The following is a 23839-nucleotide window of genomic DNA, read 5'->3' on the forward strand; positions in this document are numbered from 1 at the left end:
ATATGTCTGCTCTCCGTGTTTCACCGACGACTCCTATTCGAAATCGCTACAAAACCCGTGTTGTTTTTACCATCGATAGAATTCCAACAAAACAAAATTATACTTTCCATCTCAAGTCAATTGCGGTCATTGACGTATCAAAAGTTTGGGCCCGCATTAGACAAATTATTAATTTAGGGGCGGCATTGCACGTTGAGCAACAGTTCAAGATCACACCGCACAAATTAAAAGTTAAAAAAAGGCATTATGTATCGAACCAAAGTTTAAGAACGTTTTGCATCATTTTCCGCTAATTATCTTACTCGAAAGAGCTTTAGTATTCTTATTCGTGTCCTTATTCAACTTCCTTCAATATTTTCCATGGGTTATAAAGATTTTTTTAGGTTAAGTATAAATATTTTTCGCGTATTTTTTTTTGGTCGAAATATTTTTCTCATATTGGAAAAGTTGTACTTGAACTCCTCCAACATTTTCTGACGAAAAAAAGAAAAAACAGAAAAGAAACTCCCACAACATGAACTGGCCAAAAGAAAACCTTTGAAGAACTTCTACTCCCTTCTTCTTCTTCTTCTTCTTTCTCTGCATCTTCACTGCGAAATTACGTGGCAGAATTGCTGGTGAATCCTCTGAGCCTCTTCGGCGAGCCTTCCTTGCGTCTCCGTGCGATTGAGTCGCGCTCGAGTCTCCGTCTGAATCGAGCCAATCGTCAATTAGGGTTCCGATCGCTGTCCCCGCGCCATTCAGAGTCGATGAAGCCAATAAGGCTCCCTGAACCTCCCAGCCCTACTCCAGGCGTGCCGGAGATCTTCGAAGGCGGCACGTACAGCGTCGTCAGGCGCGCCGTCGTGATTGGGAACGGCTCGACGTGGTCCGAGAACCAGAGCATCGGCCTGGTTCGCGCCCTCGGATTGTCCGACAAGCATGTCCTGTATGTGAGTCCCCAGTCGCCTGATTTCGTTCGTCGGAGTGTTTATGGACGATTTGTGCAGTTTCCCCTGTTTATATCTCTGTGGTTTGAGAAATTCATGAGTATATGTTTTTGGCGTTTGCTCAAGTTTCCATATTGATGTTATGTGCAGAGAGTTACGAGACCAAAGGGAGGCGTCAATGAGTGGCTGCACTGGCTTCCTGTGTCTGTTCACAAGAAGCTGTATTTTGTCCTGAGACGCATTTTTGGGTACACCCAGCTCTTGTTGACGGCCCGAGGGAGAAAGCACGTGCCTGTACATCCAGAAAATGGTGGCAATGTTGGACTGTCTTCTATATTAGAGGCTGATGCGAAGCAGATTGTGAAAATGGCTCGTGAGACCTACGAAAAGTAAGTCTTTCTTTGCACGTGTTTTTATTGATTATTGACATCGTTGGCTGTTTTATTGCCCATATACTCTGATCTGGATATGAGTTTAGGCCTTGGCTCTGGCTCACTTCATTACCAGAATTGAATAGAAGAGAAAGTATGTTGTGCAATTGAAGGAAGCATCTTGGTTTCAAGTGCCATTTGTAATTTGAAAAACGCATATTTAAGGAGTTGGACACGGGTACAGGGATATGTAGGGTAATGGATTTTCTCATGATTTTTGGAGTCAGAAATAGGCATATAGAAGGAGTATTCTAAATTGAGGATAAGATGATAGGCATGTTCAAGAAGAATTCCTGCAACCTTGATCGAGGATAAGATGATAGAGGGTTCTTTAAAATGATTTAGACACTTGAAATGATAGCCTTCAGATCAGGTAACCTCAATTAGGGACAAATTGAGAGAAGCTCATTTAAAATGATTCTAGTAGACAGTTAGAATGATGACTTTTAGGTGTTCCAATGGGAGGATGTGACTAATGGTTGGGTATCAGAGCAAAGAACAAAGGAACGTTGAAGAAGAAAAAGATGAAAATTTAAGGGAGGGTTTTGAGTATTATCTCTTACTAAAGAAAGCACAACGACGTTCATGTGTAGTTGACTCTACCGATGGATGTAAAAAGTTTTAATGTTATTTTGTATTATAAGTTAGGTGCTTTGCTAATGGCATATCTTTATTTGTCCTAAATAATTACCATGCTAACCTCATATGATGTCTATGTTAGTTCTGCTTATGATAGTACAAGCTGTTTCCTGCCTGCAGAGTAGTTGTAGCCTTGTAGGTTAATGGGATTTTGAGTTACTTTGTTTGATCCTTTTGATACCATGAATTTGCTAGTTTATATTATGAACTTTTCATTCTTTTACTATGCTCCCCCTCATTCTGTTTGTCCTATTGGTCCCATGATAGGCGAACTTTTAATACAGACAGATCTCTTGTCACTTGTGCAATGGATATTATGGGTCGTGTTAGCAACATTTTTGGACCTATCCAGCTTAAAATAGATATAAACAACAGTTTATCAGCTACCGGGGCAGACTCTTGTCTGTTGTGCATTTAACCCCTCAAAGTTCTCTGTCCAGCTTCATCTGTGTCGATTATGCTTCCCTTTGACAAATGAGGTTGCTTTGCTTTTTTCTCGGTGTTCACATATGCTATTTAATACTTTGAGGTTTTTATCAACTAATTTGGTCCTGCTAAAGCAGGGATGGACCTCTATTAGTCGTTGCATCTGGCAGAGATACAATATCTGTTGCAAGTTCCATAAAGCGGTTAGCATCAGAGAATGTTTTTGTTGTTCAGGTAGGTTTATACTTATCTGTGCTCATCTATGCACTGAACTGGTGACCTATGTAGGAATGCTTTCTTTATTTTTGGTTAGTTCTAGTCATTACTCTGTGCAAATTTGTGTTAGTCCACCTGTGCTTTTTTAGTGTGTGTAACGGGGTATTGGTTTCTTCTTGGTTTTTTCTGTTGCAGATACAACATCCAAGGGTGAAATTAAATAGGTTTGATTTGGTGATCACCCCTCAACATGACTACTATCCTCTGACCCCCCAGGCACAGGAGCAGGTTCCTCGATTCTTAAAGCGATGGTTAACTCCACAAGAACCTCCTGATGAGCATGTGGTACTTATCGGGAATTCCGCACATATCTTACATAAGTTGAATCTATGCTAAGAGTTCTTGGTCTCAGGTCCTCACCGTTGGAGCTTTGCACCAAATTGATTCTGCTGCACTGCGGAATGCAGCCAGTGCTTGGAATGATGAATTTGCACCATTGCCAAAACCTTTACTTGTAGTTAATATAGGAGGACCTACAAGTAAGTATTTGAATCTCTTCAATGATTCCATAGAAGTTCTGCTTACTGTGAATTATTTCAAATTAGTATCTCAATTCATTGTCTGCCATTTTGGTTTTTAAGAAGATACATGGTAACACCTGTCTGTTAAGATCAATTTTAATAGAGCAGAAGAGAACTGGGACAATACTTCAAACATGCTTAGAAAGGTTAGTATTTGTGGGAAGTAATTGGTGAATGCGGTTCTTCATTCCCTTTAGGACGAACAGATGTACAGTTGAGGACCATCCTGCACTAGGTTGGTTGACTCACTTTTTGGGTGATGCGATGCATGAGACTGTTTAATCAGTCACACAAGGCATTTGATTTTTGAGAGAGTAGCTTTAGATTTTCTGTTGGAAATTATAACTGATTGGAGTCTGATAAATCTCACCAGTATAGTTTAGGGGCACATAATCAATCTTTTGTGAGTCTTCTGGGCACGTAGTGTATGAGATCCACTACCATCAGCAGCACTTGGCACGACTGTGAGATAGGCTAACTGTGTTGATTAGGCTTCGGTAATGTCTTATTTTGAGATAATCATTGTAGAAAAGCTTCTTTCGATGTATGTATAAGTCTCGGTGATACTGTGATTAAAGAAGTCGACTGCTCCTCTGTCTGTAGATGATTCGAACTTTGAGTTAATTCCTATCTAACTCCGTATAATGGTGCAATTCACTATCACAGGTCAATGTCGATATGGAGCAGATCTTGCAAAGAAGTTGATATCTAATTTATTGAGTGTGCTCGCAAGCTGTGGGACCGTCAGAATTTCTTTTTCTAGTAGAACACCTGATAAGGTGAGACGGGAGTTGAATATCTTCTAAAACTTTTTCAGGTCTCTTGTTTTGATTGATATACCATATGCCCCTTAGGTATCCAGTATTATAGTGAAACAACTTGGCGATAATCCAAAAGTTTTCATATGGGATGGTCAAGGTAACTATGGTTGCTTTTCATACGGTTCATTGTTTGAGCTTAGATAATGACCTACAGAAGTTTTTTCTGACATATGCTAAATGTTCTTCTGCTTAGAGCCTAATCCACATATGGGGCATCTAGCATGGGCTGATGCCTTTGTTGTCACAGCAGATTCAATCAGTATAATCAGTGAAGCCTGCAGCACTGGGTAAGCTTGAGAAACAGTGGCTATCATAGAAATCTCTATTGGATAATTTATCTATTGACAGTTTTAAGTCTTCGAATTTTATTCTGTTAATTCCCATACTAATTTTTACTGTGTTTACACCTCCAGGAAGCCTGTGTATGTAATGGGAGCTGAGCGATGTACCTGGAAGTATGCAGACTTTCACAAGTGTCTGAGGGAGCGAGGTGTAGTTCGGCCATTCTTGGGCTCTGAGGATGTAAGTATATTTGAGCTAGCATTCGCAAGAATGTCAAAGTACAGACCACGACATAGTCCCACTTTGTGTTGGTTCTCCTTTCAGTATGATCTCTTAAAATTCCCCATCTTCTTTTACAGATTTTGGAAAGTTGGAGCTATCCTCCCCTTAATGACACTGCTGAGGCTGCTAGTCGGGTGCGTGAAGCACTTGCTGAGCGGGGATGGAGGCTACGTACATAAGAGACATGTTGATGACTGATTGTGTATGCATATTATTTTATTTTTGTTGATTTCAGAAGAGGAATTCCTCTCAACACTGCATTGTTCAATACAACATGCCAGGAAGCTACTTGAAATCACTGAACAGTTTCTGCATTAATATTGTTGTCCCTTGTGGATTTTGATACGAATAGAATAAAGGACTAGCATTAGGAGTTTGTAGTGTGTCGAAAGGAAAGATGCATGCATATTTTGTTCCTTGAGAGTTCTCTATACGTTCATGTAACGCAATGCAATTTGGTTTTGAACAAAAGGGCACTTGTTTCAATTTAAACCATAGTTAACTAATTGTATTACTGTGGATGATTCAACTTGATGCAATCAAGAATCCTCGACTGTCTTTTGGCCCTGGCGATCTGGTAGTGTGAAACCATGCTGCTGGTTGGATTGGGATTGACCAGAATGAAATGATATCCTGGTAGTTGCTGACCCATCTTCTCGATTTCCCTGATACTTGATGGGATGAAGTTTAGTTGTGGTGTTGGTAGCTGGTTTTATCGTAATGACTCGATCGGGTCATTTCTAGTTTTTCAGGAATGAGTGCTCATTCTCACGTCAGTTCTCTTATCGTTGTTGCTTGAGCCTTGAGCTTTTCTGAAATCAGCATTACCCTTTTGGAGAGCTTTTACACTATGTCTCTTGGAGTATCGACCCCACCGGAAGTTTTTATCTGGCTAACGCAGTGAAGCTGGCTGATTGGCTGGCCACGAAGCATGTGTTGCTTAGGCGATTTCTCGTTGTATGGTTTGAAATGCCGATCTTAATGCCAGCGGTTTTCTCTCCGATTGGAGATAAGTTGCATATCCAACTACACAGTGCAGGGTGTTCTTATATTAAACTAGCATTAACACCAGGTTTTTTCAGGTGAGAAGGTGGAGCAGGAACAACCTATCCTCTCCCTTCAAGTCTGTACGGACGTTCGTGAACTTCCTAGACGAATCAAAAAACAGACAAAAGAGGGAGTCAAACCACCCCATTCATCTACTAAATTCTGGCTCTAATCCAAGTTCCTCTATATATTGGGCTGCTTCAACATGGTATCTCGTAGCCTAGAAGCTCATCTAACGCATTGCGCAGACGAAAAGGCATCAGTCTTCACGTTCCTGCAAGTTCCATGGACTCGTCGAAGAATGGTACGCCAGAATCAGAGGCCAGAGCCAAAGGAAAAGCGGCTGCTGGTGCGGTGCCTCCTCCGGTGGCTGCCGCTAGAGTGGGAAGAGGAGGATGGAAGAAAGGGGTCGCCGTGTTTGACTTCCTTCTCAGGCTACTGGCAACTGGTGCTGCTTTAGCAGCCGCAACGACCATGGGAACCACCGATCAGACGCTCCCGTTCTTCACGCAGTTCTTCCAGTTCCAGGCCAGCTACGACGATCTCCCGGTATTCACGTACGTAAACATGATTTCTCGGGTCATGTTAATTCTGTTCACGCTACTTTATTTTTTGTGCTTAATGTTGTCAAATTTAATTTGTCCGACATGAAATGCAGATTTTTCGTGATCGCGAATGCAGGCGCGAGCGCATACCTCGTCATGTTAATTCTGTTCACGCTACTTTATTTTTTGTGCTTAATGTTGTCAAATTTAATTTGTCCGACGTGAAATGCAGATTTTTCGTGATCGCGAATGCAGGCGCGAGCGCATACCTCGTCCTCTCCTTGCCCTTCTCGATCGTGTGCATAGTCCGGCCCCAGGCCATCGGTCCAAGGCTCCTCCTCCTTGTCTTCGACACCGTAATCTAATCTTTCTCATGAGAGAACCTGCTCATTATCATCATGAAACAAGAGCCGTGTGTTCTGTTCCTAACATAATTAATCTCCCAAACCGTCGCAGATATTCGTGGCGCTCACGACGGCTGCCGCCTCTTCGGCGGCCGCCATCGTTTACTTGGCTCACAACGGCAACGCGAACGCGAACTGGCTCGCCATTTGCCAGCAATTCAACCATTTCTGCCAGCAAGTCAGCGGCGCCGTGGTGGCCTCCTTCGTGGCCGCCTTGACCTTCATATTCCTGGTAGATTTGTCCACCATCTGTCTCAAAAGGAACTGAATCGAAAGTTGTTTCGTCTCTCATATCATCGGCCTCTGAACTCTGAAAGAAGTTGGATGATGACGACGACGACGACGCTATTGCGCTCTCATTGGGTTGTTGTCCAGTTGGGAATTGCCATGCGAAGTGTACTGAAGCAGTGATTTTAATTGACAAAAAAGAAAGCAGTGTGCACTCTTTTGCCTGGCATAGTGCATTCGACTCGACAAAGTTACCACGGCCTTTTGCAATGGGCGTTGACGTGAACACGTTCCTTTTCGTAGAAGAAATGATTCAATCACATGTCGATTCAATCCTAAACTTCTACGAGAAGTTATCGCCAGCAATCTCATGTGGCACATTGCCACGTCGGCGATTTTCAACGAAAATTAGTCTGAAGGACTTTATTGAAATTTCCCGCAATGTTTGGGAGTAAATTGAAAAAAATTAAAAAATATTATAATTGAATTGATATCCGTATAATAAATTTGGATCCGGTAGTTTACCCTTTTTTTTTTTAATTGCTAGTCTTCAAAATGTGAGCACCGACCTAGAGCAACTTAACTTCGTAGCTAAGGAATGAAAACAAAAGCCAAACGAGCTTTTGTCTGAAAAAGCAAAGATCACTCAAGACAATTCATACGAAATTCTGTCCCGTAATAATATAGGGGATAAACAACATAATAATAAAAACACTAGAAACAGACACAACCAAAAACTTAAAAAGGGAAAAAAGAAAAAGAAAATGAGAACTTGAACAAAGACGAGAAGGGAGGAGGTGTTTAAACTTGGAAAGGGGACCGCCGCCTCCCCACCCTGCTCGCGAGGGCTGTCGACCCTCGCCGGTATTGGCCTCGCGAGTGGTCATGATTCTCGCCGCCAATCGCGTCCCTTTGTGCTAGCAAAGAGAAGCTAATTGAATGCTTTGATAGGGGCGCATCGTTCTCGTCTTGGAAACTTCATTAGGAGGGAGCTGAACAAAGACCCCGCCATCTAATTCTTAAGCTCTGTTAGATTCGTGAAAATAAACGATTTGAAAAATATTTTTCTAAAAAAGATTATTTGTATCATTTAAAATAATGAGCCAATAAGGCAACCGTCATTGGCGTTTTCCAAGGATGTTTTCATTGTCGACAATAATTCATGTATAAATATTTTCGTAAATGATGAAGATATTTTTCGTTCGTTCATTCATTCATTCATTTTTTTAAGTGATACAAACGATCTTTTTTGTAAAATATTTTTCAAATCATTCATTTTTCGCAAAGCGAGTGAAGCCTTAAAGTGCAAAGGAATTCTCCAAAGTCTTGTTACACTTTGCAAGATAAATGATAAAAGATCCTAGCCGAGGCCTTGCAAGCGACCGTCAACCATCGTCTAGTCTTGACGAGCAATCATACTGCTAAATTGGACGGAATTAATGGTAAAATCTTTGATTAGATCCATTGATAGATTATTGGATTTAATGAAATTGATTGTAAATACTGGAAAATGATCATATTTTCTATTTTTTTTAGAATTTTAAAGGAAACATTTTAAATAAGAACATGAAATGCTTTTTTTTTTTTCAAAGAAAAGCTTGAAGTGGCCATAAAATTCTAAAATAAGGGCCCAACCTTCCGACCGACAAGGGCATTTTCGTCCTATAATTTTTTAATTTTTTCCTTTTTGTTTTATGGCCGTTCACCAGCGATGCCTGGAAAGGGTTGAGCGAGGGCCACTCATTGGACAACCTCGCTTGAGTGAGGTGACCCTCGCCCTAGGTGAGGCTGCCCTCTAAACCACAAGTGAGGCCGACCCTCATCGGATTTGAGCGTGGGTCATCTTGCCCGGGCGTGGGCGATGAGGGCCTAGGCAAGGGCCACGACCCTTGCTCGCACCCGGCGAGGATTGCTATGCCCTTACCCAATGGCCATGAGGGTTCACCAGCCTTCAATAATCGCAAAAAGAAATAAAAAATAAAAATGAAACTTGCCTTCGATGAAAATGCTCTTGATCGGTCGGAATATTTAGCTGGTTTTTTTTTTTTTTTTGGTCGGAGAATATTTAGCTGGTTGAGGAGGGAGGCCTTATTAGAAATTGTCATTTGAGATTGACTCATTTGAAGTGACGGGCACTTCAGATTCTTACTTCAAAAATAATAATAACACTTCATTTCTTTATTTAGGATTTTCTCAATTTTTAAACCAACGAGTCGCGCACGCGTTGAACTTTTGGGACGGCTCCTGCACGTGCGGAATCAACTCGGCGGGTGACGTCGCCGGCGTCAGAACTTTCCACGTCACACGACCCTCGCCCTCGCCCTCGCCACCATTAAAAGGCAGCCTCCCATTCTCTCTCTCCCCCGTTCACTTTCTCTCTCTGCACTCTTCTTTGATCTCCAAGAAGGGAAAAAAAAGAAGAAGACAAAAGTTAAAAAAGAAGAGAGAGACTCGCTCTGAGCAGTCTTTCTTCTTCATCCTTCTCTTCCAAGTCACCAGCCATTTCTCTCTAATCCGTCTTCTCCTCCTCCTCCTCCTCCTCCTTCTTCTTCATTTTATCGGCTCCAGTAATCTCTCCGCTAGCTACCAGATTTCCACTCGCGGAGGTGAGTCTACTTTCCCTCGAGTCAACTCTAGGGTTTATATTGTGATCTCTCGGCCGCGACGATTGGGTCCGCGTGGAGATTAGGGTTCTTCTTCCTTCCGCTTCAAGGTCTCTAGGTTTGGCGTGCGCTTAGGATTTTCTTTCTGTTCTTCTTCTTCTTTTTTCTTGTTTCTTTTTTTTTTCATTTTCTGGGCGTCCTTGAAATTGACGTACTCGATCGTCCATCTTTTGCTAAGAAGCATATGGTGATCGGGGGATAATCTTGGATGTAGATGGTCTTTTTCTGTTCTTTTTCTGTATTGCTCATGTGTTGAATCGGTCATTGGAATTGCAGCTTCGGCTTTCAAGGTCAGTTCTTTGGGCTTTTGGGGATTGTTCAGTTACTTAGAGAGAGTGTTTCCTTTTAACGAATTGGGAGGTCACGGTCTCATGAGAATTGATAGGGGAATGCAGAGACTGATTTGCGCGGCAGAGAAGAAGACGCTGTTAGGCTGGAAGAAATCCTTCAGCCGGGGTATTGGCGTGACCACGCCTAAGGCCAGAGCACGTGACAAACCTCTCAATATGGTGTTGGCTCTCTAAAGAGAGCGAGTTCAGTGGGGGCAAGAAGGTTTTTTTTCGGCTGGCGAAATTAACGATAAAACATCTGCAAGATGACTCGGATCTTGGTTCAGAGAGGCTCGGGTGGTTCCTCATCGAATCCAAGCCGTTCTTCTTCCTTGCCTGGGCCTTCTTCCTCAGCTAGAACAGAGCCGCAGCCCTCTGCTACTTCTCCAGCTGCTTCTGCTGCAAAAGATGAGGAAAGTGAAGAGGAAGTATTAGAACAAGTGATTGTGGATGAGCTGTCAGAATGTTATTGTGGTGGTGACAATACGACAGTGAAAAGCGATGAGCATTTGGAAGGATATCATGGTGATCAAGATGAGAACTCGGGTAATGAGACTCTTGATGGTGAGCCTTTGGTTAGTGATGACCCTCCTAGTTCAGAGGAAGTGTTGAAAGGATTAGGCGGGCCGAAGCCTGTTGATCTAATAGAGAATGAGGGCACAAGCAACATGCAAAGTGCTGTCGGGAGTCTGCATCCGCCACCTCCTCCAGCCCCACCAAGGCCATTGGTTGCAAACTCAAACTTAAGGAGAGCGCCGCTGGGAAGCTCAAATTCTGCACGGCTTGGTTCTTCCAGAAGATCAGTTGCCTGGCCTGTTGTTTCAGCTCGAACTTCACCTACTGGGTCACGGCCTTCTTCTCCAAGATCTCACTGTGAAAATGAGGGTTATAACAGTGCGGATGAGCAAGGACCATGCTTCGTATCTTATGATGATTTGGTGAGTATTTTTGTTCTTAAGGGAATGCATGTTATGACCTTTCAAGAGGTTTCGAGCATTCAAACTTATCCTCGTTGTCTTTAGTACCAGAATAACCTTTTCTTTGCGTCTATGTAGCTGTTGTTCTACGTTAATGTTTTTGGGCTGATGATGCTTCTTGAATTTGTCCCTTGTTTTTGGCCACCTAATTGAAGTACATAACACGTGTAACTTATTTAATGCTTCTTGAATTTGTCCCTTGTTTTTGGCCACCTAATTGAAGTACATAACACATGTAACTTATATAATAAGGCCTTCATAGGTTTTTTTGGGGCTTGAGCATTGGGCTTTATTTTATAATGGAAGCTATTTGATGTATGAAACTATTTATCTGATTTGCTGGTACTTTAAATTTTTATTAGGAAAGAGAACGTCAGTTCGAGATTGAAATTAGGAGGATAAAGGGTTTGGAAGTCAAAAGAATGTTGGAGGATGGGAATTGTCTCTTTCGTGCTGTTGCGGATCAAGTTTATGGGGACTCTGATGAGCATGATCTTGTCAGGCAAATGTGTATAGACTATATGGTATGTTTATCTCCTTACATGCTCTGGTCTTGTTTAAAATGTTTTCCTATACTGAGGGAGTATAGTGTGCTGTGGTCACATGCCATCTTAGATGGTTAATTGTCAGTTGGTCATTATCCACTTCAATGAATAGGAGTATGAGATTATTGTAGTCGTCCGATACAGACAGTCTTTCAACAAGATATCATGTTCCTCATGTCTTTCTTTCCTGGTAGATAATTTCGTCATGTAGTTATTGATGGATGCTTAATCAGGTACAATTGTAGTAATTTGTTCCCCAGTATTTTGTTTTGGGCGTGATGGTGCAACAAAATAGTCTAAATTGAACAGGGAATGAAGGGAAAAGAAAGTAATGAAATGAATTTGGTGTTTCAAGCGATAAAGGATGAAGGCATCTATCTTTCAGTGCAAAAGAAGCTGAAAAAGGAATCTCTTGAAACTAATCATGAATAGAAGAAAAATATTTCTTATCATCATAGCCATTGTTATCTAACATGTGATGACATGTGATTTTCTTATTGATATGGTTCGAGGTGAGTTCATTGCGCATCTTCAAGAGGCTGATAAGTGCTAGAAAGTGTGTCAGTTCTTTTTCGCAACTGCTATTTATTTTCTTTTTTAATTTGTTAATTATGTTGGACTGCGAATATTGTTGCTATTGTCTTGGACTATTTGTCTACCAACATCTTACGGATGAGTGGTAGGGATTTATGCATGAACCAACCTGACACCATCCCTGTTTTTGTTCTTTCGTGTGTTATTTCATTTCCCTTGGTTTAGGCTCTTCCTTTTATTTGATCTTCTGTTACATTTTTAGATTCTCATGTTGTGTATATATGTCACGCTTCTGCTTTCAGCAATTAGTGAACCTTATGCTTTATCATAATACTTGTCTCTGCTTGCCTTTTTGGTCCTTCTTTAGGAGCGGGAAAGAGATCACTTCTCTCAGTTTGTCACTGAAAATTTCACCCAATACTGCCGAAGAAAGAGAAGAGACAAGGTATGTGAATTTTCAGTGACCATCGTACTTTTCTTTTTGATTAGCCAGATTGAGTAGTGTTGGACATGGCTGTGCTTCTAGGATGTAAATTTAGGACAATTCACTGACTCTACTTTCCTGGCCACGGGGACCATGTTCTAAAGGATTTTTACTGCCACATAATCCAAGGAATGTAATGTTTGTGTGAGCTAAAATCTGGAGACAGGTCAGTAGGTGCAAGTGTAGGGTTGGGAGACTTAATGTGAATATGACAGTGACAAGTAAGCTTTTTCACATCAAGTGGTGTTGTCTATATGTGGTGCTCTGACTTATGTGTAAAATTTTGGTAAGCTCCAGATTTTAAATAAATTTCCTTAGTCTTATTCCTCATCCTTTTAGGTGTGTTTGTATCTTAATCTGCATCAACATGCGTCTCTATCTTAGAGCTCCATCTTCTCGCGGAGAAGTAAAGGTTGTCGTTGCATGTTTGGAAACCACCTTAGACAACCTTATGCTAATTCATCGTGAATTAGGCCCCAACCAGCTTTCCCTCGACTTTCTTTGAATTTAAATGCGAAAGATGCTCATCCTTGTGAAATTTTTTCTGAAGCATATTGATTTTGAAAAGCAACTATTTTTCTAGTGCGTTGTTGCACCAGTCGAGCATGTTTTATTGATTAGGAGATGTATTCGAGTCATCATGTTGTTTATTTCCAGCAAAGTTGACATCTAATGCTACCATATTGGGCAGCATTTGGTTTACCCCCCATTTTTTAGTCCAATTCGGCTTTGTTTATGCAGCTTAAACTTTTCTTTAACAAAGGGTTTTGTGCTTAAGAATATGTGGCAGTAGTGGGCCACGCTTCTTGTAAGAGACGTAAGTGTAGAAATTATTCACTTTTGTTGGTTATAGGCTTTTAACACCATTAACTCAAAAATGGGAACTTAGTGTGGATTAGCTCCATAGGTACCGCGGCAACTTGTGGTTAGATAAGTTGTGATGGAACGGGCCATGTATGACAATTCTCATCTACCAGCTCACAATACTATTGAACTGTTCTCCTTGGGATGGGATCAAACATGAGATTGTTGAAGTTTTAGGTCGATTTGTTGGACACGAAAGCAATTATAAGCGACCTGGTACAAGTAAAACTGTGTATTCAAGTGGCGGTTTCACTGTTCGACCAGTTTGACAGATTGAATGTGCAGCTGCACCGTTAGCTAATTAAAAATGTCAATAACGAATGTTACAATTGAAATGCAGAAGACCTGAATATGAAATGATATGATATGCTTAACTCTTAATAGCTGAGGTGCTTAAATGCTTACCCTGATTGACAAGAGTTGAAAATGCAATTTGACACAGTGGTTTGAATTGCCAATCCTAGTGTTATGTCATATGATGCAGTTGGCCAGACAATATGCTAGAAGTGTATAAGTAGTTGCCAAATCTCGTAGGTTGATCTCCAAACAATTTGGATTTTTTACGAGCTCGATGGAAGATTTAAAGTAATAGTCATCAGTGGAAGTTTTGGTGGCATTTTCTGTGCCATTCATTGAATTCGTGTGCCTTAATCATATGCTTAAAATGAACTTTGTATTTGACTATCTTCCTCTCATAATTAATTGCTTTTTTTTTTACTGTTTCTGTTCACATATTTGGTCAACCTTTTGTTTGGCTATTACTGAATTACTTGTTCATATCGATCGTGATTATTATGTTGTGCGTCTACTTTTGCCTTCTTTTTGACTTGAACATGGAGACTCATCTGTTTTTCTTAAATGCTCTTTTCACTGTTAGGTATATGGGAACAATGTGGAGATCCAAGCATTATGTGAGATTTATAACCGACCGATACATATATATTCCTACAGCACAGGTGCTGCTCTTGTACAGCTACTGGCTTTGATTTGACGCATAATTTTGTACTTAAAGGCTTGTTCTTTTAACTGGTACTTCTTAATGCAGAGCCTATCAATATTTTCCAGGGAAGCTACAATACCGACACGCCACCCATACGGCTTAGCTACCATCATGGGAATCATTATAATTCTCTGGTGGATCCACGTCGTTTGGCAATTGGTGCAGGACTTGGGTTCAGCTCTTTTCGCGGGGTGTGTGTCATGTTTATTTGTTTTGCTCACAAACTATGCTAGAGTAGACCTGGTATCTTTTGCATTGATCCTAATCCACTGGTTCGCTTTGATGTCTTGAAATCTCCTCTTTACGAGAAACGCTTGATTATTGTTCTGATTATTCGTTTTCTCACAATGGAAATAGCTTTCTAATCGCCTAATGAAGTGAATAGATGAATAGTTATAGTTTTCCTCCATTTGCATTTAGCTGATGCATTGGACTGAAGTCTTTATGTCGTCGAGAAGCAGTTGGATTTTCAACTCTCTGACGTCCCTCAGCTGTGGTTGTTGCTGGTGCCAATCTATCTAATAGTTAACTAGACCGTATTTCAGTAGTTCTGCAATTATTAAGCACATTGCATAGTGAGTGGAACCATGCTGTGATCAGAAGTTCCATTGGGTTTTTCTGACTTCCTTGAAGGTGGTAAAACGCAAAATTTTCCTTCTGTTCACAGTAGCAGTTGGTTGTTTCTGAATCTCATGTTGATATTGGAACACTTTTGTCCCTATCTTACTTGGGAATTCTTTGCAGACAAATGTCGACAAAGATCAAGTAAAGGCAGCCATCAAAGCCCAGCAAGATCAACAGATTGATAATGTTAGTTTCGTGGTCTCTTCGTAGGGTGATGTGTGAGATTATAGTTCATGATATCATGCGTTTCCCTAATTATGTCTACTGGCAGGCTCTGTTGGCAGAGGGTCGCTTTTGGTCTGACCTCGAGTTGACTGAGAAGGAAATCGAGCGCATGGTTATGGAAGCTTCTCGGGCTGAGTATCTCGCAAGTGACAAACTCAGGAAACAACCTGGTATTCGAGACTCTTCTACTTCTAGTGCGGAACCATCATCTTCTGGGGGAAGTAAGAATTCCGTCTTTCTCTCTTTTTATCTCTGTGGGACAAGGTATTTTTCATTTGCTCAGTTGGATGACTAACAATACATTCCAGCGGTCATTGGCAAGTACCTTTTGGAAGTGTGTCTAAAACAAAAGGAATCCTGAGTTGGTTGAAGGAAAAGAAAAGTATAATTTGGAGACTGCATTTTGATGTTGCCATCAATGATTAATGTTGTCTGTCAATCCCGAGTTAGTTGAAGGAAAGAGAAAAGTTTAATTGGGAGATTGCACTTTGATGTTTATATCAGTAGCTAATGGTGTCTGTCGATTTCTGTTCAACATTTTAGCCACATCTTATAGCAATTGTTCTTTCGTGAGCTCATTAAATCTTTGGAACAGATGAAAGTAACCCATTGGAAATGTCGAATCACCTAAAAAAGACGCTTGTTTCCAAGAAAATTCCATAACAATTTGTGTCCCTTAAAACAAGTCCGAGTCAAAAAGCTTTTTTTAACGTCTCCATTTGAAGTGAACTTATTGGCATAGCCTTACATGGAGGATGTGTTCAATATTTGTCTGCTGCCACAAATTCTTTTATAAGTTCGACATGTACAAACTTACTGATATGCATTTGGGAACAGCAACATCAGGTAGTGAGATGAGGATGGGGAGTGGAAGAGAACATGGTTCACAGGATAATGTTCTGAGCAGCAGTATGCAGGTCGTGCTGTCCATGGGATTCAGTTATCTCCAGGTGATCAAGGCGTACAGTATATTCGGCGATGATGTGGACTCCATGGTATGCTATCTCTTGGAGACTAGTAGCAGTAGGCGCAAAGGCAAGGCAACGGAATGAGCTGGAATGCTGGGAGTATCCATAAGGTTCATCATTGCTTAGGTTCGTGCTCCGATTGGTGCGGAAAAGCTTTTGTTCTTATTGAGCAGAAACCTGCCGACACTTTGTCTTAGTTTATCTTAGTTTCTTAAATAAATGTTCTCTTCGTCGAATGCAGACTTCGATTCCGAGCATTTTGCTCTCGTTACTGCTGAAGCATTTGAAAATAAGAATTATTCAAAAATGATATTCGGGTTAGTCACTCTTTTTTTTTTTTTTTTTGGCATGATCATGGTTCCTATGAAATACTTGGGCTGTACCCCTATCATGGAAACCTCAATCCACCTCGTGGCTAATGCCGACGTAAGTGGGCAAAACTTGGCGAAGTGAATGGTTCGACGGAGACTTGTGCAAGCGTCGCAACTCTTGGCGAGGCGCCATCTGTTTGCAATGACTGACTGGCACATGAAGTTGGACTCTTTTTACTTGCATGTTCTGAGTAGTGCTCAAATGACATTATTTATGCCCTTTCAATCTATTGGGTTGTTATCTCTGTACGGTAATAGTGCGGGGTGCTAAATTTGAGCGCGCATGGCTTTTGGGTAAAATTGTAGTAATGAAGATTTTGACGTGTGCTCATCACCGATGATAATACGAGTTTCAGCGATCGGCCGCCGATTGTGCTATGAATATGATGCTATGCCAAATCTTTTCTTGTAGAAAGAGGGAGTTATTGTAGGTTATATCAAGTTAATCTATTTTTCAAATTCGCGCTGAATTGTAGCGTTTCGTAATTAATTTTATATAGAAGTTACGTACTTATCTTCTAAATGAAATGAAAATTTCCTTCTAAAAGAGAAAAAACCAAAAAAAACCCCCCTCTCCCGTGTTAAATTGGACCAGCCCCGAAGCCCTACTAACCAACTCTCCGAAGACGACAACCGCGAATGGGAGAGCCGGAAGAGCTCCAAGCCCGACTCTCAGTTCCGACGAACTCGGGCCTTCTTCGGCCCGCCCGGCCCGGAAATATTGAGGAGACTGGCTGAATCGGAGCAGCGCGCGGCCCGAGAACCGCTCGAAGATTCGCCTTCGGGCTATGAGTTCGACTGTTCGACGGGACTTCGGGGATCCCGATTGTCCTCCGGATTTAAAAAATCGTGAGCCGGGGACGCGATTGGTTGCAATTCATGAGTTCCTCGTTGGATCTATTGGCTCCATCACTTGAGGTTTGTTGATTTCTTCTATCTTCCATTGCCGCAGTTGAAGATTTTGGTTTCTTTAGATTTTTTCCAATGCTCATCAGAGTCCCATTTGGTCTTCTGAGTAATGTTCGTATCTTTTTACGGGGAACAAGTCGAAACCCGACAGCAGCATATGTTTAGGTTGTTTTGGGCATCATCTCCCTTAAATTGATGTATTTTTATCCCTCCACACACACACACACACACACACACAAAGAAACAAAAAGATAAGAACTTGTTTTTCCAACCTGTCACTTTCTCTGTTGTGGAAGTATGTCTCTGAGATCCAAAACCAAAATGTGGAACTCAATAATTTCTGTGGAAACTCTTCTTCAGCTTTTTAGTTTTTCTCTTGTTCTTTAGTATATCCTTGGTGTATTGCTTCGGGCGCAGTTCAATGAAACGCGGTAGCATCAGCCATATATGCTTGTATGTGTGAGATTACCTTAGTCTACATAAATCAAAATCGGTGCAATTATTCCTACACTGGTAAAAAGCCAAGCAATGACTTATGCGCGTGTCGTTTTTGGCTTGGTACACCTTTGTGGGTGAGATTATATTGGGTTTTGTGGTTGAAAAGATTAGTGCATTTTGTTTTGCTGGCATGCTTTATCACTCATCAAGAATATAATAGGGTAAAGTTGTTAGAGATAGCTGGAAACTTAGAAAAAGGTAGATCATCAAATGCATCTTCCAGCCACTGGAAAAAATTTCTCGTATATCATTCAGACCCAAAACGTGATTTGAACTGACTTCTTTAACTTGCTTGCGGTAGAGCAAACTTGAAACCATGTCTAGGCATCCTAATATGTTGTAGTGCAATTGTGAATTTTGGACAATTGTGAAAATTTGTATCTTTGAGGTGATTCACGAGGGCGTGCTGCACTGTGACTTGAAGCGTGGGGTAGCTTCATTTCATGGAATCAGAAAGGACAGGTAAAGCATCATATGTATAGCGTGATGTACCATAACAGCCACTAGTTTGAAAGGGCATAATTTTTCATTCTTATGCTGCTGTTTACCTGCCACATGCCACATGCCACATTCCTATTTAGTCGTGTGCTTGTAATTATGTCGATAAATCTTTGTGCAGACAGTGGAGACTACTAAGGAAATAATAATAGTCCCTGTAGATGCTAGCCCTTTTGAAATATCTACAGGCGAAAAGAGAAAAAGAGAAGGAGGGAGAGTAAGGTCGAGAGTGTGGCAACACTTCAGCAAGCTTGAAAAGAGGCCAGGTGAGCGAGAGGAATGCAGGTGCAATTATTGTGGTAATCTATATGTGTGTTCGAGCAAGTCTGGTACAACCCATCTAAATCGCCATATATTCGAGGGGGGATGTCCCAAATACAAGCCGGCTCTAAGCGAGATGCAAAATCTTACTAGTTATCCAAAAGATGATTTAGATGACGACAACAATATAACACCTTTGAGAGTTAACACAGAGGATAGTACGAGGAATTTCTCTGAACAGGTAAATCTTTTTTATTGCTGCATCGCATTGGACATTGTTCGGCGTATATTAAATGTGTAGAAGTTTTGTTCCTGCTGCTTTGCGTTTGGCAATACGAGCCGTCATTCAAGAAGCAATCTTGTCTTGTGTCTACTGAGATTAAAGTAGGATGTTGTAGTGCTGCATATGTGATCAAGTTCAGAACTATGCTTACAGGACATGGGCCTTAAGGGCGTGCTTACAATAACTTATGTTTAGCGTTTCTATAAGCACAGATGCTGTGCATGCTAATAACTCTATTAGGGAGGAGGCACAAGGTGCGCGGGGGGAAGGGTGGGGGGGATTGCCTGCCCTGTGGGGAATTACCTGAGCTGCACGAATTTTCCACGCAAAAAAATGCTCCACCCCTCAAACCGGACCAGTTTATATATTATAGATAAATATATTTATGTTTATATTATTTCTGTATTTGCAATAACAATATGAAAAAGAAACCTAAGAATAACTTTTTCTTCTTATGAAAATATGGACTTACTTTTGTAAGAGATACAAATTTGGAAAGTTCTCTTGGTAGTTAATGGGACAATTTTTTTTTATGTTTTCATCTTCGAATTGTCCCATGTCAACTTCATGAAGGTTGGAGTTTGTTTGACTATATAAAATCAACTTATGGGACAATTATTTAAGAAGTTCTCTAGGTAAGCTAATGGGACAATTGCTTTTGGTGTTTTCATCTTCACATTGTCCCATGTCGATGTCATGAAGGTTGGAGTTTGTTTGACTTTATTAACAAAAAAAGGCTATTGAGTTCTTTTTTTAGTAAAAAATGTTGCATCAAGTGTGATTTGCAGTTCCCCGAAAGGCAAAACCGTGTTGCCCCTCACAAGGCATGGGGAAGTGGCGTGGCGGGTTAATGCCAGGGGAACATGATCCCCACCCCACGCCGTGCACATCCCTAGACTCTATAAGTACACTCTGTTTTACTTTCTGCAAATTTACCTCTTGATAGAGGTTTATAACATGCCTAAATTTATGTTTACCAGTTTTTCTATACGTTCTTTTGTTGCAGTATATGCTTTCCATTATTGTGTTGTTGAAGAGATAGATATATATATAAAGCCTGAGGGTCGTGTATAAACTCTGAGGTCAATTCAATATTAATAGCCCAGGGCAAAGTCAATTGCATTTTGTTAGGCCACCCAAGAATAAGCCCATACTAGGAATGATACGTGCTCTATGTATCGGATGTGCTGACCAGAGGTTGGGCTGTTTCCTAGGCACGATATGGTGAGATCACCAAGAATTTGGTCTAGCTTAGTGTCGCGGGCCACATAGTCGTTCTTTAATGTTCTTTACTGAAAATTGTTTTTGCACATATTTCGTTGTGTACACAGATGAACTTCAAGTAATAGCCTGAAAGCTTTTGCTACAGGTGTAGTATAATTTAGTCATTGTTTGCTCTCTTCAGGAAGTTGCCGAAAATTTTGCATCAGAACTAGTGCAACTGAAGGAAGAGAATACAAAGCTTCTACATGAAAGAGATGATTTGGCAGCCCAAAAGACAAACCTTGAGCAACTAATAGTAACTATGGCATCTGAAACGGTAATATTTTCACTTCCCACTATCCTAAGCCTCACAGAGTGACGTGCACGCTCTTCAACATGATTCTTCATCGCTTTTCATTATCGATGTATGGAATACCTATGGAAGAGTTACAAACGCAAATCTTACTAGACAAGAGCAGGGCAAAGGAATAACCTCTTCTGGATCATTATCATCGTCAATTATGTTGAAGTGTATCTATGGATATTAGCTAGTTGTTAGTAGGAGGTCATGAATAAGGAAATTAGGGTCATGTTAGTGTCTGTCTTGTTCTATGTATAAAGCTATCTTATGTACTCTTTCGTTAAGTTATTGAGTAAAGATGTAGCCTTTTCTCTCTCCCTTCCTCTCTTGAAGATCCTTCAATAGTCACATGGTATTAGAGCCAAGGTTTATCTTTTTTCTTGTGGTCAGTCTTAAAAGGAAAAGATTCGTTTCTGTCATAATCATTTCTACTCTGACACTAAGCCCACCACTGTCAAGTCTGTTTTTCGACCACCAATCTTTATCCTCGAGAGCAACCACAATTAATAGTCTTTAAGAGCTGCATCATCATCGTCTGCTTGTCATGGTCTCATATATGCTCATGTTCTCTCTAAGAGCAACAATATCTCATTGAGAAGCTGGTCTCTCTTTGGTTGTCAGGACAAGAGTTGTCGTTTGCTGCGGCCTTGTCTGTCTTGTCGCTGACATCCTTGTGCTGGTGAAGTCTACCACAAGTCGAACCTTTCTATTCTCTAGCTTCATTCTGTCATCTATCTTTTTCGATCATGGTCATTAATTATGCTTCTTCCGTCAAAATCAAGCTAGCATCCTTGTTAGCTTTTGTCTTTTTTTAGTCTTCATTTTTCTTTTCCTTTTCTTTTGTTCTTTTCTATTCCAAAAGAAGAAAAGAAAAAAAAGAGCTTGCTACAAAGCCGTTAATGCTCCAATCTACAACATCTCCTCTTCAAAAACTTCCCAATTTTGGTCCACACTCGACAACTCCTACATTTGACATTATTCGTTGTGGGAGTCTCTTTCAATTGAGAGCGTCCAGGCAATTGTGAGCGCCAGAGTCGAGCATGCCTTCTCGTAGGGCCTGCAGTGTAGTTTGCCACAATTCAAATTGAGTTTCCATAGGGTTTTATCAAGGTTGCTTGAAAAGGAGGTATCAAATTTTGGATCATGTGTTTCTTTAGTGCTTGTCAATTTCAGTGATGATGTGGATTACATTCAATTTATCATGTAAGGTCCGGTAGCGTACACAATTGTCATTGTTTTGAATCTGGTTTCGGATTATCCATATCCCTTGTCTAGTGGAAGGTTCGGCTTACACAGTGTTTTGGTCAGACTTTGAAAGAAAGTTGCACCTGTCATATGCAAACTGGATGCTCTAGCTTGAGGGAGAGGGTTGAAGTATATTTATGGATATTAGTCGGTAGTTAGTTGGTGGTCAGTGCCTCTAATGCTTTATATATAGGTCCATTACTGTTCCATTAAGTCATTAAGTAAAGATGTAAACTTTGAGTATTTTCTCTATCTCTCTCTCTCTTGAAGAATGTAGAGTATTTACAAATTATTTGAACAAGATGAGATCATATGGATGGATGGATGTTCCCTAGACAAAAATGGAAACCGGAGGAGATTAGATGGATAACGTGCTGATTATACTCTTCCTTCTTTGAGCTAATGTCCTTGAGACTCGCACAATGCAAAACTTAAAAGCCTCCCTCCCTGTATTGATGAACACTCATTAGGAGATCTTTACCTCTGAAATGTAACTTGGGTGGGAGAAAACTTAGGACTTGTTTTAAGTAGAATTGTGGTAAAGTGAGTGCACATGTAATTACGTAGTTATCCATTTCAAACAACTTGGGTCAGTTAAAGTGGGCCAAACTCTCAAAAAGATTTTAGGCTTCGGGGCGAGTGTCTACTTATTTGTCAGGTCGTAGAATCTCTTGATGATGTGGGATTATGGTGTTGTTGAATGTTGTCCAATGGATGATGGTATTTTATCTGGAGAAGTAATGTTCGGCATGTCTTTTAGGCTCGCTTAATGGAAGAAAATACTAAGCTGAAGGAAGAATGCTCAAGGCTTCAAGAAGAGAGACATAAAACAGTTACCAGAGAGGTAATTCTCCTCAAATCTGCTTATGGACTCGAACTCGGCTTCTATCCCCTCATAGTTCTGAGTTGCTTGCAGGAATTTGTGCGACTGGAAACCCAAGTCTCGAAACTTAGGGAGGATTTTGAACGCGATAGACGAGTATTTCCAGCAGCTACAATGGCAGCTCTAGCGCACTTTCAAAAGGGAAGATAAATGGAACATCTGCCCCACCACAGCGTGAGCACTAAATGGTTCGCTTGTATATCTGGCCTTTGCATTTCAACTTGCGCCTAGACTTCTAAATTAGAGATTGCGACGCTCCCCAACATTCAAACTGTACCATAATGTTAGCCATTGCTTTCATACTGTGGTTGTAATGTCTGTCGAATTTTCTTAAATTTATAGTCTGCAGTTTCAATATCATTGAGACACCGGCATTTTTGTCGCCGTCTATTAGAACATGTAACAATTTCTTCCAGTGTTGTATCAGTCCCGGGCATGGACCCTCTTTGATGCACAGGAGTAGTATGCAGTTTCCAGCAGCACCGATCTTCTTGTTCTGCCTTTCGACGGCTCTCTGGAAAGCAGAGGCCGGGTCATGAATCAACGGGATAGAACGAAAGAAAGTACAGATGTGATGAACATGCACAGTGATCCGACAACATGAGATCGAAGAAAACTAAACAGAAGTCGAGGGACATCCGAAGATTATCAGACAGTGCATTACCTATCGGTTTCGCAGCATTGAGTGAGATCCTTAACATTGCTAAATGGTTGATTGGAATAGATGGCCAAAGATATATCTGTATTTTCTACTTCTCCATGTTCCGGAATCACGTGATGATCTTCATGCGGAATGGACGTTATATATTTTTCGTTTCATGGTATATAAATCATTGAAAGAGATTTTTATTTTGATCGTTCTTATTATTTAGAAAAATATTAACAACGATTTATGTCAAACTAATTTTGTTAAACTATATAAATTAACAAAAGCAGGGATATCTTCTGCAACTGAGAAGCAAAATGATCCTAAAAGTGATCAATTTGAGGATGGATAAAGTCTTTTTGTGATCCCTATTCTAGATAATCAGCATAGGAAATTCGCTGAGTTTTTCCATTTTTATAATATTTGAAAGTATTACATAACCATTGAAATATTTGTCCCGTTTAGACACGATATGATATGACACGAATTGTTAAGTTTAGTTTCAAGTCCCAAAGATAGAACCATCCGGTTTCAAATCGACTTAGAATGAACTTTTTCAAAAGAAGATTATGCATTAACCAAAATCCAAATGGCAGGCTTTTGGGGGATAAACATTCCCATAATAGTTGCTATGATT

General features: G+C 40.7%; 4 protein-coding genes and 1 long non-coding RNA gene across 13 annotated transcripts; 4 read left to right on the forward strand and 1 right to left on the reverse strand.

The window, feature by feature from the left end:
• Positions 1–495: 495 nt before the first annotated feature.
• Positions 496–4994, forward strand: LOC115734506 (mitochondrial fission protein ELM1). 2 transcript variants are annotated; one of them, XM_030665332.2, is made up of 10 exons: positions 496–932; positions 1080–1318; positions 2563–2659; positions 2837–2986; positions 3054–3180; positions 3889–4001; positions 4077–4140; positions 4237–4330; positions 4457–4565; positions 4685–4994. In XM_030665332.2, exons 1-10 carry the CDS (start codon positions 750–752, stop codon positions 4784–4786), a joined length of 1278 nt encoding a protein of 425 aa, XP_030521192.1. In that variant the 5' UTR covers positions 496–749; the 3' UTR covers positions 4787–4994. The 2 variants fall into 2 exon arrangements, with proteins under 2 accessions (XP_030521192.1, XP_048137100.1); XM_048281143.1 differs by having other exon boundaries at positions 2918–2986.
• A 141-nt stretch (positions 4995–5135) lies between these two features.
• Positions 5136–7002, forward strand: LOC115734458 (casparian strip membrane protein 3-like). The gene is made up of 3 exons (XM_030665255.2): positions 5136–6211; positions 6432–6555; positions 6656–7002. The coding sequence occupies exons 1-3, from the start codon at positions 5940–5942 to the stop codon at positions 6869–6871; spliced, it is 612 nt and encodes a 203-aa protein (XP_030521115.1). The 5' UTR covers positions 5136–5939; the 3' UTR covers positions 6872–7002.
• On the reverse strand, positions 6277–6662 carry LOC125315627. Its single transcript, XR_007198887.1, has 2 exons — positions 6469–6662; positions 6277–6349 (listed from the first exon to the last, which is right to left on the reverse strand). It is a non-coding gene; the product is annotated as an uncharacterized LOC125315627 (long non-coding RNA).
• A 2260-nt stretch (positions 7003–9262) lies between the features above and the next one.
• Positions 9263–16363, forward strand: LOC115734380 (OVARIAN TUMOR DOMAIN-containing deubiquitinating enzyme 6). 4 transcript variants are annotated; one of them, XM_048280342.1, is made up of 10 exons: positions 9263–9437; positions 9771–9784; positions 9890–10761; positions 11163–11324; positions 12247–12324; positions 14105–14183; positions 14273–14418; positions 14972–15037; positions 15123–15297; positions 15914–16363. In XM_048280342.1, exons 3-10 carry the CDS (start codon positions 10090–10092, stop codon positions 16126–16128), a joined length of 1593 nt encoding a protein of 530 aa, XP_048136299.1. In that variant the 5' UTR covers positions 9263–9437; positions 9771–9784; positions 9890–10089; the 3' UTR covers positions 16129–16363. The 4 variants fall into 4 exon arrangements, with proteins under 4 accessions (XP_048136299.1, XP_048136297.1, XP_048136300.1 ...); XM_048280340.1 differs by having other exon boundaries at positions 9771–10761; XM_048280343.1 differs by having other exon boundaries at positions 9264–9437; positions 9771–10761; positions 15923–16363.
• A 673-nt stretch (positions 16364–17036) lies between these two features.
• Positions 17037–23409, forward strand: LOC115734495. Of its 5 annotated transcripts, none has more exons than XM_048281185.1 (6): positions 17037–17333; positions 18442–18822; positions 20270–20404; positions 22434–22517; positions 22590–22744; positions 22973–23409. In XM_048281185.1, exons 1-5 carry the CDS (start codon positions 17295–17297, stop codon positions 22704–22706), a joined length of 756 nt encoding a protein of 251 aa, XP_048137142.1. In that variant the 5' UTR covers positions 17037–17294; the 3' UTR covers positions 22707–22744; positions 22973–23409. The 5 variants fall into 5 exon arrangements, 4 of the variants coding, with proteins under 4 accessions (XP_048137142.1, XP_048137143.1, XP_030521177.1 ...); XM_048281186.1 differs by having other exon boundaries at positions 22590–22730; XR_007198896.1 differs by having other exon boundaries at positions 17039–17333; positions 22590–22839.
• The last annotated feature ends 430 nt before the right edge of the window (positions 23410–23839 follow it).

The sequence above is a fragment of the Rhodamnia argentea genome, chromosome 6 (genome assembly GCF_020921035.1).
Source record: "Rhodamnia argentea isolate NSW1041297 chromosome 6, ASM2092103v1, whole genome shotgun sequence".
NCBI lineage: Eukaryota > Viridiplantae > Streptophyta > Magnoliopsida > Myrtales > Myrtaceae > Rhodamnia > Rhodamnia argentea.